This window comes from Thunnus maccoyii, chromosome 4 (genome assembly GCF_910596095.1).
Source record: "Thunnus maccoyii chromosome 4, fThuMac1.1, whole genome shotgun sequence".
NCBI classification, from domain to species: Eukaryota; Metazoa; Chordata; class Actinopteri; order Scombriformes; family Scombridae; genus Thunnus; species Thunnus maccoyii.
Genome location: NC_056536.1, coordinates 14,648,230 through 14,665,661, shown reverse-complemented (window position 1 = coordinate 14,665,661; position 17,432 = coordinate 14,648,230). Strand labels below are relative to the sequence as shown.

The following is a 17,432-nucleotide window of genomic DNA, read 5'->3' as shown; positions in this document are numbered from 1 at the left end:
CATGAGGATATTTGAGAAGTCATATGTGTAGAGAAATAAATTGCTTTTTAAAGATTTTGTAAATATAAAGAAACCATGTAATTAGTTGATGTGTTAGTGAAGGCCTGCTCAACGGGGTCCAATATCTAAAATGACGCAGTACGTAATGTAGAATATTTGTGTCACAGAGGCTGTAGCATGTCGCTAAATTTCCGCAAAAGCTGTTCCATCATGCTTGTACAAAAATGTCTGCTTCATGATGAGAAACCCAGGACTGTTAAGCAGAGGTTTCCATGACAAAGTGGTGTCCATTTTGTCTCCTTTATAATAATTTCTTTTGCTTTCTGGTAGACAGGACTGGTTGATGGGGCTCAGCTTCATACATGCTTTGCTTTGCTTGCACAGGTGGCAATGCTCTACTCCAAGCGTCAGTGTATTTCATTCCCAATAGATCTCACTGTTGTACAGAAGGGATTTTCTTTTTGTTCAGAGTAAATCACGCTCAGAGAAAAGCTAATGTACAAAAATCGACATTTTCGCGTGGAACGGTACAAACAGCAGGCCCGGGGTTCTGTGGTGCTGTCGATCTTCAAATATGGGTACTAACGTTTCTGCCAGTGCATTTGGACAAATCGAGAGATTTCCTCAGCAGCTTTAAAAAGCCTTTCGTCCCTATCACAGTCCTGCTGTGCTGACAGAAGTGGGAAAGGAAAAAAAAAAAACAAAAAACCTTCAAACCACTGAAGGATCAGATTTATGACAGACTAGCTTTAGTGGGACCTGGCTGAACAGTGAAGATGCTGGCATTGTTTATTTGGGGAGAACAGTGAAATGAAAGTACTCTTCAGAATTGATCTGTTGCAAGTTTATTTTCCATGGCACAGCTATTTAACTTGGAATAATAATACATATATTAGATGCAATTTTAAATTGGTTTCCTATTGCAAAACAAGCACCGTCTTTATTGTAGTTTAAGGAAACACAACCGAGGGAACGACTGCATAGTTTACAATAAGAAAACAATTTAAAAATGGATCTTCCTCTTGTTTGAATCTTAAAATGAAATATTTTTTGCAGTAGACCACTAGATTTTATTGTACATGGAACTGTACTGTAGAGTTGTTCTAAGATACTTGTTTACATTTGGTAAACTTATTTTCTTTCTGGTATTAGTATCAAGCTTATACAATTGATTGGGAAAAATGTGTCCAACCTCTTATCTCCTCTCAGACACTGTTGTTCATCACTGTTGTATATATATATATCTTTCACAAAAAACCAGATACAAATGTACCGTCACGCTTAACTATGTAGTGTTTGCCTCATGTTTTTGGGCACCAAGTAAAATGTAAACATTTCTCACACCTGCATTAATTAAGACCAGATTTAGGGCACTGCAGTGAGCAGAGTGCGGCGTTATCAGGATTAGAAATGCAGGTGTTGCAAGTTTGATATTTTGCATGCAAATCTGTTTTCAGATGCCAAAATTGAATTTTGAGAAAAAAGAAAAAAAAACACATACAAGGCTCTTTTTTGGAGGCAGTTTCCAGGCTACTTTTGAGAGTTAGAGTCGCACAGTTGTGTTTCTTAGGTTAATTTATGATTTTTTTTCTTTTAGTGGTCTGTGGTGGAAAATGTTGTGAACAGTCTCCCCTCCATGAAGACTTGGACTTGTAAAAAAATGGGGGCCAGGTCTGAGCCGGCTGAGATGGGAGTGCCTTTTGCCGATCATAGCGCAATTAGCAGATCTAACAAAAACACTCATCCATGCTCTTTTATTTGTGGCAATTTTGTTTTTCTTTTCTTTTTTTTTTTATTTGTAACTGTAAACAGCTAGATTTCTTACAGAGCTGTGGATTTATTACGTTTTCTTTCAGTTTGTCGTAACAATAGTCCACCGCTAGTTTTATTAAAAGTGAAAACAGTTTTACATAGATGTCATGTGTCCATGTTGATGTGTAGACGAAGTAGATCCATATTGTATCTTCTATAGATATTGTACTAAATCATATTGACGGAATCCACCTTTAACAAGATGTACAGTACATTATGAAATTGCTTTGGCAGCATACATGGGTATACTGTTAATTGGCCTATTTGTGTATAGTGGCAGGTAATTTAGAACAGTGTCCTATTGCCTGAGTTGTTGAGAAAATGATTTCGAGGGCAGCATGAAATTCACAAGAGTTATAATCCTGTCGACTCTCACGGTTTCATTATGTCTGACACTTAATGTCCACATTTCATCTACAAAAGTACAGTACCAAGGGTCACTGAATCGTGCACACTGACTCTGCGGTCAAGTCTCCTCGGTGACTCCACCATCTCCAATTTTCTGGGTTTTATGCTTTCCGATCAGCCCCCCGAGCTAAAGTGTGAGTTGGTTGAATTGAATGTCACTGCCTAACAAACTGAAACGCAGCCATACTGTAATAACACTAAGATGTAAGGGGAATTTACTTTGCATGAACCACAAGTTTGTGTACGTTCCATGTGGGGGTTGTGAGACTGGAGTGAGGAAGGAGACGTGATACACTACTGATTCTCAGATTGTCTGTTTCACACGTCCACGACACTCCAGATATATATATTTTTTGTTTTCTTTTTTTTTTTTTTTCTTTTAAAAATTTGCTCAAAAATGGAAAGGTGACGATGTTTTCGGAACAGTTGGATGCTTCCTTTGTGCTTGTTGGAGCTGCTCTCACTTTTCTACCAATTGAAAGGCAAATTGTAGTGAAGGTGATGCTTGCTCGTAAACAAAAATAAAGGATAATGAGATGGGGTATAACTGCTGTCTGTTGTTTTCCTTCAATCATCGCTCATACTGTAAGGGTATCACTAGACATGGTGTTGGTGTGTAGTGTGAGTACACGCCCTGGATACTATGGGTATTGCTGCTCAAAGTGTTGAGCGTTACTGCCATCTGGTGGTGAAAATGAAAACCTCTGTAAAGCCCAAAAATATACGTGGAACAGAACTTCACAAACATAATTAGTAACAATTTTTGATTTACTTCCATTCAAAACAATAGATACAAAGCTAAATATACGTATAGCTGAAGTTGAAGCTGTAAACTGACAATATAAAATAATTTCAGTCATATTGAAGATGAAATATAATGCAAAATTGAAGTTGATTATTGTTAATTTAAGACAATAGTGGTCAACTGAAGCACTATTTGAAATATTTGACATTCTGTGAGTGTACAGGGGGTGGACAAAATAATGTAAACACTGGACAGAACATAAATACCCAGAACCAAATAAGGTGTGAGGCCGCCTCTCCGCCTCCAGAACAACTTCACTCCTCAATGTAAATTCTCAAATGTGCTCCAACTGTATGTAATGACTCTTTTACATTTTTCATAATTATCTTCCAGGTCTTTTAAAGGTAAAGGAGTCTGAACTATACTTCATATTCTGCCCTCCAGTATGCTCCCAAAACCTGTTCAGTCACGTTTGTTTTTATTCAGGGCTTTTTGTTGTAACCCTTTTCTTGAAGTATCTTGCAGCATGAGGACAGCATGAAGAACAGTGTAGGAGCATCTGGTACTGTAAGGTGACCTCCTGTTCCTCGGCTGTTAAACGACCACATTAATCAAACTGAATGACTCCCGTGAGATACAGTAGCTGCTGAAACCATCACAGACTCTTCACGATAGCAACAAATCCATCCAATGGATTTCTTATCCAATTCCAGGCAAACTGGTCAAAGATTCATTGGACCATATTTTTCCCAGACGTCCAGTCTGGTTTCACATCTTAATACAAAACGGCAGTTTCCAGATGGTAGTAATAACTATACATGTAAGCTCTCAAAGCCTCCTAAATATCATATTTTGCATCATTTTTGAGTCATTCGCTATTTTAAAACCTTTTGTGACAACCTGTGATTCATGCACTTACTGTTTGGATGTTTATTGCTTGATTGCTTTGAAAACTGAGAGGAGTGTTTTTCACACATCTTAGAGCTGACACACTGCTGCATATTGTCAAGTCTTACTGTATGCATATTGCATACAATATCACTTTCTAGTGTTACTGTCTTTGTAGTGTAATTTAGTCACTTCAAAGTTCTGTTTCATGTTGTATTTCTGTTATTTTGTCCAAAGTCCCGTAGACAGCACAGTTGAATTAAAATAATATGACATCTTTATAATAAAACAACACTTGCAGCACTCATACAGGGATTCAACATCTTTAAAAACACCATTGAATTTTTAGGTTTTTAGACAGATAGACACAGCAACCCAATAAGAAATATAACACAAATCACAACAGAATTATTTCTCATGAACTGCCTGGAATATCCTTCACATTCATGTACATGTCTTCATATTTAAGAAATCACATGCTTGTACCTATAATACAATATACACTTATCTGAACAAATAAAAGACGTTGAGGGGTATAAAACAATACTGTTAAAAAGTGTTAGCATCTACAGCAACACCTAGAAGTGCACTGATTATTTACAAAATCAACCATCAATTGGCACATTTTCTGTCTTGGTGATAACAAAGTCGACTTAAAATCAACATTTTGTATAATTACTATGCCTTGGTTTTCACACCAGAGCTAGCTAAAGCCATAATTTTATCTTCGGACCCTGGAAAAGAAGGCAAAACAAGGTAAATATGAGTGTTCACACAGTGATTTGTGAAATTAAACACTTCAGTGAAAGCTGGTGTTTATGCTCACCTGAGTTTGCAGTCACTTTTTCAAACTGGCTCAGAGTAGCTGTAGCGTTTTCTGCCAGAAAAGTCTCATCCTCTATAGTAAGCTGTCAAAATGACCAGAAGCAAAAAGAAAAAGTGTTTTTAATTCAGGGTTTCATCAAACACACAAACATTTGTAAAATGTTACAGCTTCTTCTGTGGTGAGTATTCAGCCTGTTATTACACCCGACAGCTACGTGACTAAAAATAAGTCAGTGCAGCTTTAAGAGTTCATGTGGACTCGAGCACAAGCCACTGAATCATCCATGAACCCGTGGAAAAAAAAACACCACATCTCTGCTGTGAGTGTTACTCACCTTCTCCCCCAGTTTTCTCAAGGCTGTGAGGATTTCCATTTTCTGCTGCGTGTACAGATCCCGCGACAGTTTCCCCACAATAACATCTCGGTCCATCTGCGCAGAATGTCACACATCAGTTGGACAAATTTTTCAGGCCAAGCAACACACAGATAAACACTGAGGACCACAACTGCACATTAAACAAACATAAAACATCATATCCTAGACATATGCAGTCCAAACCTCTGCTAGTCTGGTTCTCAGCTGTCCTGGCTGCTTCTTAGCAAAAAGTCGGATCACCTCTGGGGTTTTGAACGCTTGGCTGATGGCAGCCTGGATTGCCTGAAAACAATAGAGATATCAGATAAAAATTAACATTTCACCAATCATTGTTCACACTGGATTATTTCTTCTATAAGCCATAACATCCTTAAATCACTGTTACAACACTGTAGTTCTGCTGTCGTCCATACCAGCTGCATTCCACTGAGCTCATCCACAAGTGTCATGTCTCCTGTCATGATCTTCTTCAGAGAGTCGTTGAATTCACTCAACTGTTCCAAGGTTTCCTTCTTGGTCTCCTCGTATTCTTCTTCATCCAGCTCTTCTCTAGAATAAAGATTGGATGAGAAACTTACAGAGACACAGGAAAAATAGATGGAAGCCTATATAGTATTTTCTGGCATCATCACGCATGTTCTAGATAAATTGCTCATTCAGTTAAGAGCCTCATGTATTTAATGTATTTCTCCTATACTGCACCTGCATTCCTCCAAATCCTGGAGCTGCTGCATCAGTCTGTCAAGCTGCTCTTCCATATTTTGTCTCAATTTCCCAGTTTCTGATTTCCCGCGGGAAGCCATCCTTAGTTCAAGTTATATTTCCAATCTATGGAAAAGCTAAAGCAGAGAATAAAACAGAAAAACAGACAAGAATCTCACTTAAAACCTTTTTTATTCAGGAAGACCTTTTCATCTTATCTCTTTGTTATGTTATTTAGGTTATAAGTGTTTAATTCTGTAACACTTTGAGATTCACTGCGAATGAAAAGTGCAGTACAAATCAAATGCATTATTATTACTTCTTACTGGGCATTATTACCTAAGTATGCTACAAACAACCTAGCATGCTATCTGGAGACTGTCTTGAAATGGCGTTGCTGAAGCAAGAATCACGACAAATATGTTAAATATTTAGCGAGACACAACTGACACTGACGAACTATTAAAGTCTCTTTGCTCGGGCCTTGTTATGTTAACAACAGTGAAAGTTTAGTTAGTTAGTTAGCTTGGTGGCTAGCTAGCATGCTAATAGACATTCTCACCTGGACTCTCTTTGTAAACAGTTGGCGATTGTGCTCAAATCAGTGAGTCAAATGTTCGCATAAGCTTGACGAATGTGCCGTAAAACCAACTGGATCACTGCACGAGAATCCGCTAAAACAACTACTTTTAAATAGGGGTTTGGGAGTGTTGAGTGTTTGCCGATGTGGTTGTGAACGTAGCTCATAATCTGTGGGTGCGGCTCTTCTTCTTCTTCCTGGTTGTTCTGTCCAATCATGTTTCTTGATATAAATGTTGTCCATAACGGCCACACAGGAAGCAAATGACGCATTACAGAGCAGCTGACTGCCGTCGTTTCTCACCGGTACTACAATGAGTTTTTTCATTATTTTACTTAAAGTGAGAAGACGCTTTCATTTTATATAACTTCTGTTCCGGGTTTAAACTGTGTTTTGTCAGCTGGAGCGTCTTCCCAGCTCGCGTTGCCTGGTTACCGACAAAGCTAACGTTTAGCTACTGTTTACAATCACTGACAGCGCTATCAACGCCATTTGATGATAGAGTGCCACATCATTTACTATCCAGAAAGGTCTTTGACATGTGATCCTCGAAAACAATTACTGTTTACTTACTACCAGCCTTTGTTTCCCCTTCCCTATCTGCTGTTATAAGTGTGAACCCAGCTCCAGTAGCAGGCATGGAGGGTCATAAAACTAGCGTGGTCCTGCTGGCCTGTGGGTCCTTCAATCCCATCACCAACCTGCACCTGAGGATGTTTGAACTGGCTCGAGATCATCTAGAAGACACAGGTAAAGTAAAAAAAAAAAGGACCCCTTTTCTTTTTGGGGTCTTTTTCTCCCTCAGAAATATTCTTCTTTAAAGGGCTGGTTCACTATACACTATACAATAACACTTTTTTTCACTCACATTCAGATAGTTTAGATTTAATTTGCTCTGGTTTGAAGTTATTCACCAGGAGGTGAAGGGAATGTATGCAGTGTTCACAGCATTGACAAAAAATATGTTTAGTGATGCAAAGGTAACCTGTACTTTACTGGATTATTATTATTGATGCATAAAGATTTTAATATTGTAGATTTTAATATAGTATCTGGTCTGAGTTGAGCTCATTTTAACTACTTTATATACTGTGAGGTAGTTTGAACAGTAACAATGCATCATGTTTTATGAACTGATATCTTAATATGCAAATCTGTACCTGTCAAAAAAATGTAGTGAAGTGAAAAGTACAGTATATAACAAAACTGTGTACACCCCTGGTCAGTATCACTAAAATGTTAAGTAATAACAAATCCTTTCCATTTAATACAATTTTATTTGTTTTTATACAATACTCAAGAAGCATTAAGACAATTCACTTGAAAAACAGAATGTTTGACTAATTAAACTATTATAAAAGGTCCATATTTAAGAACAAATTGCAACAAAATTCAGCATACCCCTCAATAGTGAGACTCCATTCTTTTATTTTTTTATATTTTGTATGCCCGCCTTTGTTTTTGATGACAGATTCAATCCTCCTGGGCGTACCAGTCTTGCCCAAATCTGTGGAGAGATGTTCTGTCATTCTTCACAGATGATTCAGATGATTGGGTTCAAGTCAGGGGACATACTTGGCAAGGTCATAGTTTTCATTTTTTGGCTTGACCGGCCACGGACCAGCCCTATAACCGCGGTTGTCTGTGGGTCACTGAGTGAGTGAGTGATGAAGTTTCACCATTGGTCAGCCAGCCGAGTATTGGAGTTTCCTCATTGGCTGTTGCTCTTTCATAATGAATCGGTGCAAGATGATGGAAGCGGAGGACAGCAGCATGACGCTCTGAGCTCCAGTGTTAAATACAGAGAAGTCGGCTAAACTCCTGTTTGAACAGACGTGTACCAGCATTTCTAATGTCTCTTCCTCTACCGTCCAGTGTGATCGACTCTCCAGCTGAAAGCGCTGTCAGCAGCCAGCAGGAGAGATTCTATGCGGTGCCTTTGGATTTTATAACTGAACTAATACCAGGACACAAGCTTTTTATTTCTGACATTTTCACATCACAGCAAGAGCAACATGAACAACAGCATTAAAACATGAGTCCTGCAGGTAAAACATGACACTCATATAGTGGTTATATCAGTTTAGTGTTGGGCGGCTGCTCTGCGGGTGCCTTTGAATTGACTGTAACTGCGGTAACTGGGCGGAGATAAGCCTCCTGAATTTGCACCAAAATGCTGTCAAAACTTTCATTTACAATCTCCACCGGAACTTCCATGATCATCAACTGGGAAAGAGGCAGAAAAAAGGCGTATGACCACTTAAAACACCCCAAATCACTCTGACAAAAATGCAGAGTGAAAAATGAGAGAGATCTGCAGAGTGAAACAGATGAAAGAGCAGGAGGAGTTAACAGATAATTAGAATAGTTATAATTAGAATTAAAATAAGTTCTCTTTCTAATCAAACATCCCAAGATATGAGTGGAAAGTATTGTTCTTTCAACTGCATTTATATATATATATATATATTTTTTAACTCAAATGTAGCTTAACCATGTCATGTGATACTACTTCAGTACACTTGAACAGCAAATATTACTGGGACCACTACAGATGATCATTTAATATCCAGGAACATTATAGACACTACCACTGACTATCCCTGTAACGTATCGGCCACAATTTTGCACATTGACCATACACGGTCCAGCCACATACTAGGTTTTCACCTAGTCTTGTTTATTAACTCTTGTGTGATTTTTGCAGTGTGTTTGGGATCATTGTCATGTTGGAAAATTCCTCTCCTGCCGAGCTTCTTGAGACTGGGAGTCATCTTTTCATTCAGTATTTGGGTATATAAACTTGCATTCATAGTCCCATCTATAAATGTCATCTCCCCTACACTTTTTGTACTCATACAGCCCCCATATCAGCACACTCCCACCTCCATGTTTCACAGTCGGCACTATGCAGTCCTGGCCAGGTCCACCCCAAACATGCTGGACCCCATCTGATCCAAACAAATTTATTTTGGTTTCATGTAACCAAAGAATGTGCTGCCAGCATTTATCAGGCTTCTGTTCGTGTTGTTTGGCAAAGTTTAATCTTGCAGTTTTGTGCCGTTTTGTGAGCGTTTTAGAGGTCGCCTTCATGCAATATCCTTTGCTTCACACTGTCTGAGCAGTCACTGAAACACCGCTTTCCACAGATAATCCTTGTGCTGAGTCAGAAGCTCTTGCTCTTCTGTTTTACAATGCAAGGTTACATAATAGCAATTGTGCATGCTGTCATTTTTTGAGGACGGCCACTGCACCTTCTGTTATTGGTAGTTTGGGTTTTCCTGTACCTCCTAACTGCTGCTGCAACTGTGTTTTGGCTTCTGTTCACTGATGATCTTGTACCCTCTCTCATCTTTATGAAGTCTCACAATCTGGTTTCTTACTTGTTTTGTTTTAATTCCTCACCATATGGAGCCATGTTGCATTAGACACAACCCAGACCAAAAGTGAGAAAGTTGTGGTGTTCACAGGTTCTTTTATAACGTTGTTCAGGCAGTTAGTCTTAATTGAAAGTCACAGGTGTAATTATTTTTGATTTGGTGGTCACAGGTGTATTCACATTTGTTGCATTGAGGTTGTACTTTGAGGCATGTATTTTCAATGAAGTCTATCTAACCTGTTTGTTTTTAATTACAAATAAGATCAAATACCTGACACTTCACCCTAAAAATACTACAGTTATTGTAAGATGGTACTATTTTGAATTTAATTTAACATTTTAGTGATATTGCACAGGGGTGTACTCAGTTTTGTTATATACTGTATAATGTTTCACTCTGAAACGTAGTGGAGTACAAGTTTAAAGCAGCAGAAAATTGAGATTTGCAGGTACAGTAACTCAAAATTGTGTACAAGTACAGTAATGGAGTAAATGTACCATTTAAGAGTATTCTTTTCAGTTTATCATATGAGTTTATGTGCATGATGTGTGAATAAAAAAAGAGCATCAGTTTCCCAGTTTACTGCTTAACACTTCTGTGCAAATTTTGTGCTGTTGCCCTAAATCATCTGTTTATTCACTCTATTTCCTTAATGTCAAAGGTCAGTACAGGGTGGTGAAAGGCATCATCTCCGCAGTGGGTGATGGCTATAAGAAGAAGGGTTTGATTGAGGCCCGTCACCGTCTGGAGATGGCCAGACTGGCCACAGAGAACTCTGACTGGATCACAGTAGATTCGTGGGAGAGCTTGCAGCCTGAGTGGGTGGAGACAGCTAAAGTGGTTCGGTAAGTTTACATTCTTTATGTCTTGTTACTGGCAGTGCCTGTTCTTGCTGCAGTGTTTTTTTTTTTCACCTTGAGTCATCATTATAGATGTAACACACTACCTGTCAGACCTTTTAACCTTAATCACTCTCTCTATTCTTCTTCTTCGTCAATGACTACACCGCAAGTAGTAATGACTATTAAACCGATGATTTACAAGCAGCCCCTCTAGCTGTTTGAGATGGTGGTATTAATTTGGCACAAATGTTAACAAATTATAGGTTCTTAGTGGTGTTAACTGAATTCTCTAGGCATGCTAATAACTCTTGTATCATGTCATCTGTGCTGTTCACAAATACAGTATGTTAAACCCTTGGCGTGTCAGACACTGAGGAGGTGACAATGAACAATATATGATTTTATTTATTTCAGTCATAAAGTTGTTAAAAGTAAAAAAAAAAAAAAAACAACACACAGTTGTCACAAGTTATCACAGAGTTCCTTCCACTTGATGATTGACTCTTGAAGCGCTGTGACTTTTTAGGGTAGAAAATTCTATAACTGCATAACCTGATGAACAGACTGAATTTCTGTTTGGTTTCTCTTCATTCATTCATTCACTGAAGGAATCTGAGATCTGGGCAGTGATTCAGAAATCTGGCATCAGGCTTATCTTTGCATTCTGCACAAATATAAACAGAATAATCTGGTTCTCAATCAATTATCACACATGTATTAAAAGTGAAAGCTTTAAATCAAACTTCGGACCTGACATGTTTCATTATTTAGCTTGTTATGTTTAAATAAATAAGAATATCATTTATTTATAACTGTTGCAGAAGTATCTTTCTTGGCCATTTTTCCATCAAATAATAGTTTCTGTTTTATATATTAACAGCTTTTATCATTTTTTAAATAGGAAACAAATGCCTGAGCCGGAGTGTTGATGTTGAGAAATGTTGACACAGTTGACAGTTTCTACCACAATGTGGCAAGAGGGTTCCAGATTTTGAACAGGAACTACTGTATTTAGCAAAAAAAATGTTCAATATCCAGTTGAAAGCTTTGTAATTTTGTAAGAAGGTTTAGAAAAGACTAAACCTTTGTGTGCTTTCAGTTGTATTTCATCTGACAGGTTCTGACTTGTTGCTGTAAAGAATAAAATGTATCTGTAAACAAAGCGGCACAGCTGTGAGGGGCCTGCCAAAATAATTCTTAGTAAGAATCATTGAATACTGTCCTTAACCCTGTAATCCAGATGAGAAATCACTGCTTTGATATGGTCAAAATAACAGACTAACAGACTTAAGTATCACTGACACAGAGTCACAAACAGGTGATTTGTTGTTTGAGGAAATCTGTCAGAAGTCTCTGATTCTGAAGTTTCAATCAAAACCACATTAAATTCTGTAGACTACTGAGCAATTATCTATAACATATTAGTAAACATAGACATCAATAATAAATCTATAATAATACAAGTTTTATAATTTGATATTTAAAGTTTAATCATTTGATGTTGATGGTAAAAAAAAAATCTGAATAAGTATCCAAACTGCAGACACACAAAGGAAAACTGCCAAATTTAAAGTTGTATTTTGATTAAAAATGTACTTTACACTAAAAGGAAATAATTTTTAGATGATAAACAAAGGCCATAAATTAGTGCAAAGTGTAATTACAAAAATGGCTCCACATTTTACTCCACATTATTGAATGGACCAGTGTGTTCGCTGTATACTAACTGATATATTGTCAATATACTGCAACTAACATTGCTTGTATGGGAACCTGTATGCAATACAGTCAGCCCTACTGTGTTTTTCCTCCTGCTCTTTAAGTTTTGATGTATCAAAGATCTGATTACTGTATTTAAAGCTAAATTAATTTGTCTGTATCTACTCAGGCATCACTATGAGGAACTGCTTACAACAGAGCAGAACAATGATGATGTGGACACTGTCAAGTATACAAAAAAGAGACGCATACAGGAGAATTGTGAGGGTACATCTGAGCACAAAAGGAGAGGTGGGTCACATGCAGCTATGTACGATTGCTTTGTTTTCATCTCCTCCCTTTTCCAAACCCCTGATTCCACGTAGGCAACAAGTCTGATCCTGCTTCCACTGTATTCATGGTTTACTGTATTCAGCTTAACTCATCATTAGGAGACAATGCTTGAATGATGCAGATACTCAAGGTGTGGTAAGTGACACCCAGTCACACCACCTACAGTAAAGGACAGATGCGTGCATCAGTGACAAAGTTGGAACATCACGCCCAAGCGCTCAGTATTACAACATTCTTCACACTAGTGACAAGAATGTCAGACTATATGAATCCACATGTAACCGCACTACATAAGATGATAAACACCAGGAGGAGAAGCACATACAGTGTCATGTATTATGTGCCAAGAGTCTCTTATCTTAATGGAGATGTTATTAAGTCAAGTATATTTGTATAACACTTTTCAACAACAAAGCACATAAAACATATAAGGCAGTGAGACAAAATGTAAAAGAAACACAAGACATTATAAAAAGACACATTTAAATAGAATTTAAAAGAGTTACATGAGAAATTAAAACAAGCTAAAATAGAATAAGATAAAAGATATAATAAGATATCTCCTGAAGATAAAACAGGAGAATAAAAATGACAGTGCAAGATATGATATATTAAGTCACAACAGTTATTGATACTTAATTACAATATGTTTTTAAAAGAGTCTGTAGAGCATTGATTAGTCACAAAGGAGTAAATCACTTGAATGTAGTTGTATTGGTGTCCCAGCATTGCCTACTGACAGAGTTATGACCTCTTCCACCTTAACTAAACTGTCTTCTCTTCACTCAGACAACCCTCATCTGATGCTCCTGTGCGGGGCTGACGTCCTGGAGTCCTTCGGGACCCCCAATCTGTGGAAGCAGGAGGATATCACCGAGATTGTGGGCCGTTACGGTTTGGTTTGCATTTCCCGCAGCGGCAACGACCCCCACAAGTTCATCCACCAGTCAGACATGCTGTGGAAGTATCGCAAGAACATCCACGTGGTCCGCGAATGGGTGACCAACGAGATCTCAGCCACTCACGTGCGCCGGGCGCTTCGTCGAGGTCAGAGCATCAGGTACCTGCTGCCAGACAGCGTGGTCGACTACATTAAAGAGCACGGCCTCTACACTGCAGAGAGCGAGCAGAAAAATGCCGACGTGGTGCTAGCTCCCCTTCAGAGATACACGGGTGCGTCCTCAAGCTGAGGATGTTTAACTGCTGCGGCTTCAAAAACAGAAGCGTAATCTGTCTGCACTGAGTGTTGTGAGTTTACAGTGAACTGAAAACAAATGAAACACACCTCAAGAAAGTTAATTTAAGTTTCCACCAGTGCCTGCTCTACAGATTAGTCATTTTTTAAAATGTGTGTGTGTTTTTTAAGAAGATAACCTTGCATAGACTTTCCAGTGTGAGGTGATTTAGTAACTGTTATGTAATTAGTTGTAATTGATGATGAATTATTACGTGTGTGTGTGTGTGTGTGTGGGAAAGTTCATGAGTCAGAAACAGAATAACTTAGCAGCAGTTCAACCGGCTCTCAGATCATCTAAATGTCATTGCTACAATCTGGTGTGTGGTTACTGAACTAGAGATTCACAGTTTTGTGTGGAATAGTCGGCATACATCATGTTTGATCTTGCATGAAATATGATCAGCAACAGATGAATCTCTACTTGCTTTATCACGGTTTCTTGTTTCACTTGCTTCAGTATTCACCTCCAGACTCACCTCATGTTTTGTACCTAGAGCAGGTTTTTCCATGCGCTCCCTCAGGCAAACACAGCCTTTAATCACTCAGTGCTGCAGATTTCAGAGTGAAAGTGTGATTTGTATTGACTGGAAATGAAATAAACAATCCTCTTTTGTTTTTCACCTCAGAAGCTTTTCATTGCTGTTACAATGTCATTATCACACAGATAAGAAACTCCTAACATCCTCAGTTAAGGAAGTTTCAAATTGACACCTGTTTGTTGGGGGGTGGGGGGGGTGAGTCTATGTTTCAGGTACTCATCATCTGAAGAAGATTGCAGCTGAAATAGCTAATTGCAGCCAACTAAACACTCATTGTGATAACACAGTGTTGAAATGAGATCTTCAATTGTTTCTTGAAGTATAACTGATTACATTATATCACATTTGTATCTGATTGATTTACTTTTAACAGTAGAGTAATGATATTAAAGTTATCAAAAGAAATCACATCAAACACCTGGTTATTCAAACTTAAAAGTAATAATTTCATTACATCACAAAGTCATGTTTATCATATTAAACAGTTCATTACTATGTCAGGGTCAGGTACCTGTGACACATGTGATATGCACATGTGATCACGAGGAAGTCACGAGGTTCATGTGTTTTATTTTCTTTTAAACTGGGTTTGCGTCAATTCCTCAAAACTACATGCCAGAGTAACTAACGTCAATATTATTTTCCTCATTGCATAGAAAGGTGCGTCACTTTTAACATATGTCATCTACATGAAAACTGCAGGTGTTTGTCCTCCAGTTAGCTTTGAAAGCAGAGGAGGTTTATTCCACAGTTAGATTTGCACAATTGAAAAAAGTACAAATCTATATCAATATCTTTTACATTGATATGACCAACATTAACCAAAAAACAAAACTACTGCTGTAGGAATGATGGATTTTGAGTCATTTTCTTTGTTTAGACATATGGATAAATCTTTAAATTACTGCATATTCACTGTGTATTGCAAATCTGTCCAACATTTCTTGTAATGATTTGAGTAAAAGGAAGGAACTACCAAACAAAAAAGGATCATAATTAACCAAAAGAGCCTTCCTGTAATCATTAAGAGCAAAATATTTTCCCTGTTGTGTGTATGCATGTACACTTAAGGTTGTGACACTTGGGGCAAATTTGACAGTTTATGATTCAGTGACCTGCACGGTGGGACCAGTCAGACACGTCTGTCTTCCTCGGCACTGGTGAGAGCACCTCCCTCATCCTCACATGGTCCTCAGGTGACAGCGAATGAGGTGAGAGCACACCTCCCCTTTATACCTCCACGTCTCTCACAGAACAGCATTGTCTTCAGCCTCCTGAGACAGTTCAGCAGCCCGGCAGTGTGAGGATCACCTTTTTTTTTTTTCTTCTCACACACATATTATAAAGAGTGCAAAAAAGGTGCTCAAAATGCCAGCCAGCCTCTGTGGTACATGGGACATGATCAGCAATCACAACTTTGAGGGCTACATGATTGCACTGGGTAAGTTGTTCTAAACATGTTTTAATCCAACACTATTCTCTATCATCAAATATAGTTGAATAGCCCTGAGATGTCTGCATTTCTGTCATTCAAACTTTAATTGTGCAGTAAAATGCATGCAGATATAACATCGCCACAGTGGGAAAATAAACATTCAGCTGTACTTTTGTAACAATACTATTTAGGGTATGCATGGGACTGAGTGAGTGAATGTATTTCTTGCCTGAGGGTGAGTTTGTCCATCAGATTTGTACTCAGGGAAAATATTTGTCTACCTCTCCAGGTGTCAGTGCTTACTTACGAAAGATTGCTCTGAGGCTGAAGATGAGGAAGGTGATTGAGCAGCAGGGGGACCAGTTCATCATCAAAACGTCCAGCACCTTCCGAAACTACACCATCTCCTTCAGAGTGGGTCAGGAGTTTGAAGAGTTTACCAAGGGACTGGACAACAGACACGTCAAGGTGAAGATGATTGTGACCTTTTGTAGATTATTTGATGTGTTTTGCATTTTATGTGAGCGATGAGATTTTTTAAAGTGTTCTGATTTATTTTTTTTCTTCTGTGCAGTCACTGGTGAAATGGGAGGGAAATAAACTGGTGTGTGAGCAGATTGGAGAGAAGAAGAACCGGGGCTGGGCTCACTGGATTGAAGAGGACAAACTACATCTGGTAGGAATATGAATATGGACATTTTACACTGAATTGATTCACTTTCCCATAATTTGTATGCTTGTGATTTTCAATTACATTTTATTTACTTGGTATTTCTGTGACCTTTTATCTTCAGGAGCTGTACTGCGAAGGAGAGGTGTGCAAGCAGGTTTTTAAGAAGAACATGAATGAGTGAAGAGGAATGAAAATTTTATCTCTGGAGAAGAGAAGTTACTCTATGATGAAGGGCATCGTGTATGAGATTCACCATTAATAACAAAACCAAACCACATGTTAAGTTTGTGGTGTTTTCTCTGTAATGTGACTTCAATACTCAGTCCATGAGAAAATATCTTTCCTCTCGGGGTGTGGATTTACACCACTAGATGGCATTACTGGATTACTTTTGTGAAATCTAGTCTACGCTGGTCTGTAGTTTGGTGATGTGATAAAATATACTGAACATCAAGAATGTCTATGGCTTCTTTCAGCAGGCTGAAAAATGTCTATGCAGACTGTGTTTAGTGCAAAATTATTGTTTCCTTTAAATCTCTACTGTCTGAGAGGACAAATTCAAGATATCATGTGGTGTTTTTTTTGTATACGCTTGTGCTGTCCACTGTGCTGTTGACATTTGGTTGATATTTGTAAAAATAAAAAGCCTCATTCATTTATACCCAAATATGTATGACAGACAGTGAGGTGTAAGATATTTGGTATACAGCTGTGTTGTATGTGAATTTTGTGAAATAAAATGGAAATCAGAAGTGACGTCCTTTGTTTGTTGAATTATTCATTTTTGCCATTCTTTCTTTAGTAAAATAAACTCTTAACCAATGTTTTTTCAATTGCATACCACCAGGCTGGTCTGTCTCATCATTCTCACAAGCACACGGGCGATGATAGGAACTGCCATTTAATAAATCTGTAATACAATAAAAATGGAGCTTAT

The 17,432-nt window shown here is 38.1% G+C and overlaps 2 protein-coding genes across 3 annotated transcripts; one reads left to right on the top strand and one right to left on the bottom strand.

The window, feature by feature from the left end:
• Positions 1 to 4,107: 4,107 nt before the first annotated feature.
• lzic (leucine zipper and CTNNBIP1 domain containing) lies at positions 4,108 to 7,002 on the bottom strand. 2 transcript variants are annotated; one of them, XM_042408199.1, is made up of 7 exons: positions 6,911 to 7,002; positions 5,758 to 5,894; positions 5,469 to 5,604; positions 5,239 to 5,337; positions 5,014 to 5,109; positions 4,680 to 4,761; positions 4,108 to 4,587 (listed from the first exon to the last, which is right to left on the bottom strand). In XM_042408199.1, the coding sequence occupies exons 2-7, from the start codon at positions 5,856 to 5,858 to the stop codon at positions 4,532 to 4,534; spliced, it is 570 nt and encodes a 189-aa protein (XP_042264133.1). In that variant the 5' UTR covers positions 5,859 to 5,894; positions 6,911 to 7,002; the 3' UTR covers positions 4,108 to 4,531. The 2 variants fall into 2 exon arrangements, with proteins under 2 accessions (XP_042264133.1, XP_042264132.1); XM_042408198.1 differs by lacking the exon at positions 6,911 to 7,002 and adding an exon at positions 6,320 to 6,502.
• Positions 6,538 to 16,718, top strand: LOC121895333 (nicotinamide/nicotinic acid mononucleotide adenylyltransferase 1-like). The gene is made up of 9 exons (XM_042408376.1): positions 6,538 to 6,642; positions 6,951 to 7,087; positions 10,379 to 10,562; positions 12,448 to 12,569; positions 13,401 to 13,788; positions 15,671 to 15,828; positions 16,112 to 16,290; positions 16,397 to 16,498; positions 16,617 to 16,718. Exons 2-9 carry the CDS (start codon positions 6,976 to 6,978, stop codon positions 16,674 to 16,676), a joined length of 1,305 nt encoding a protein of 434 aa, XP_042264310.1. The 5' UTR covers positions 6,538 to 6,642; positions 6,951 to 6,975; the 3' UTR covers positions 16,677 to 16,718.
• The last annotated feature ends 714 nt before the right edge of the window (positions 16,719 to 17,432 follow it).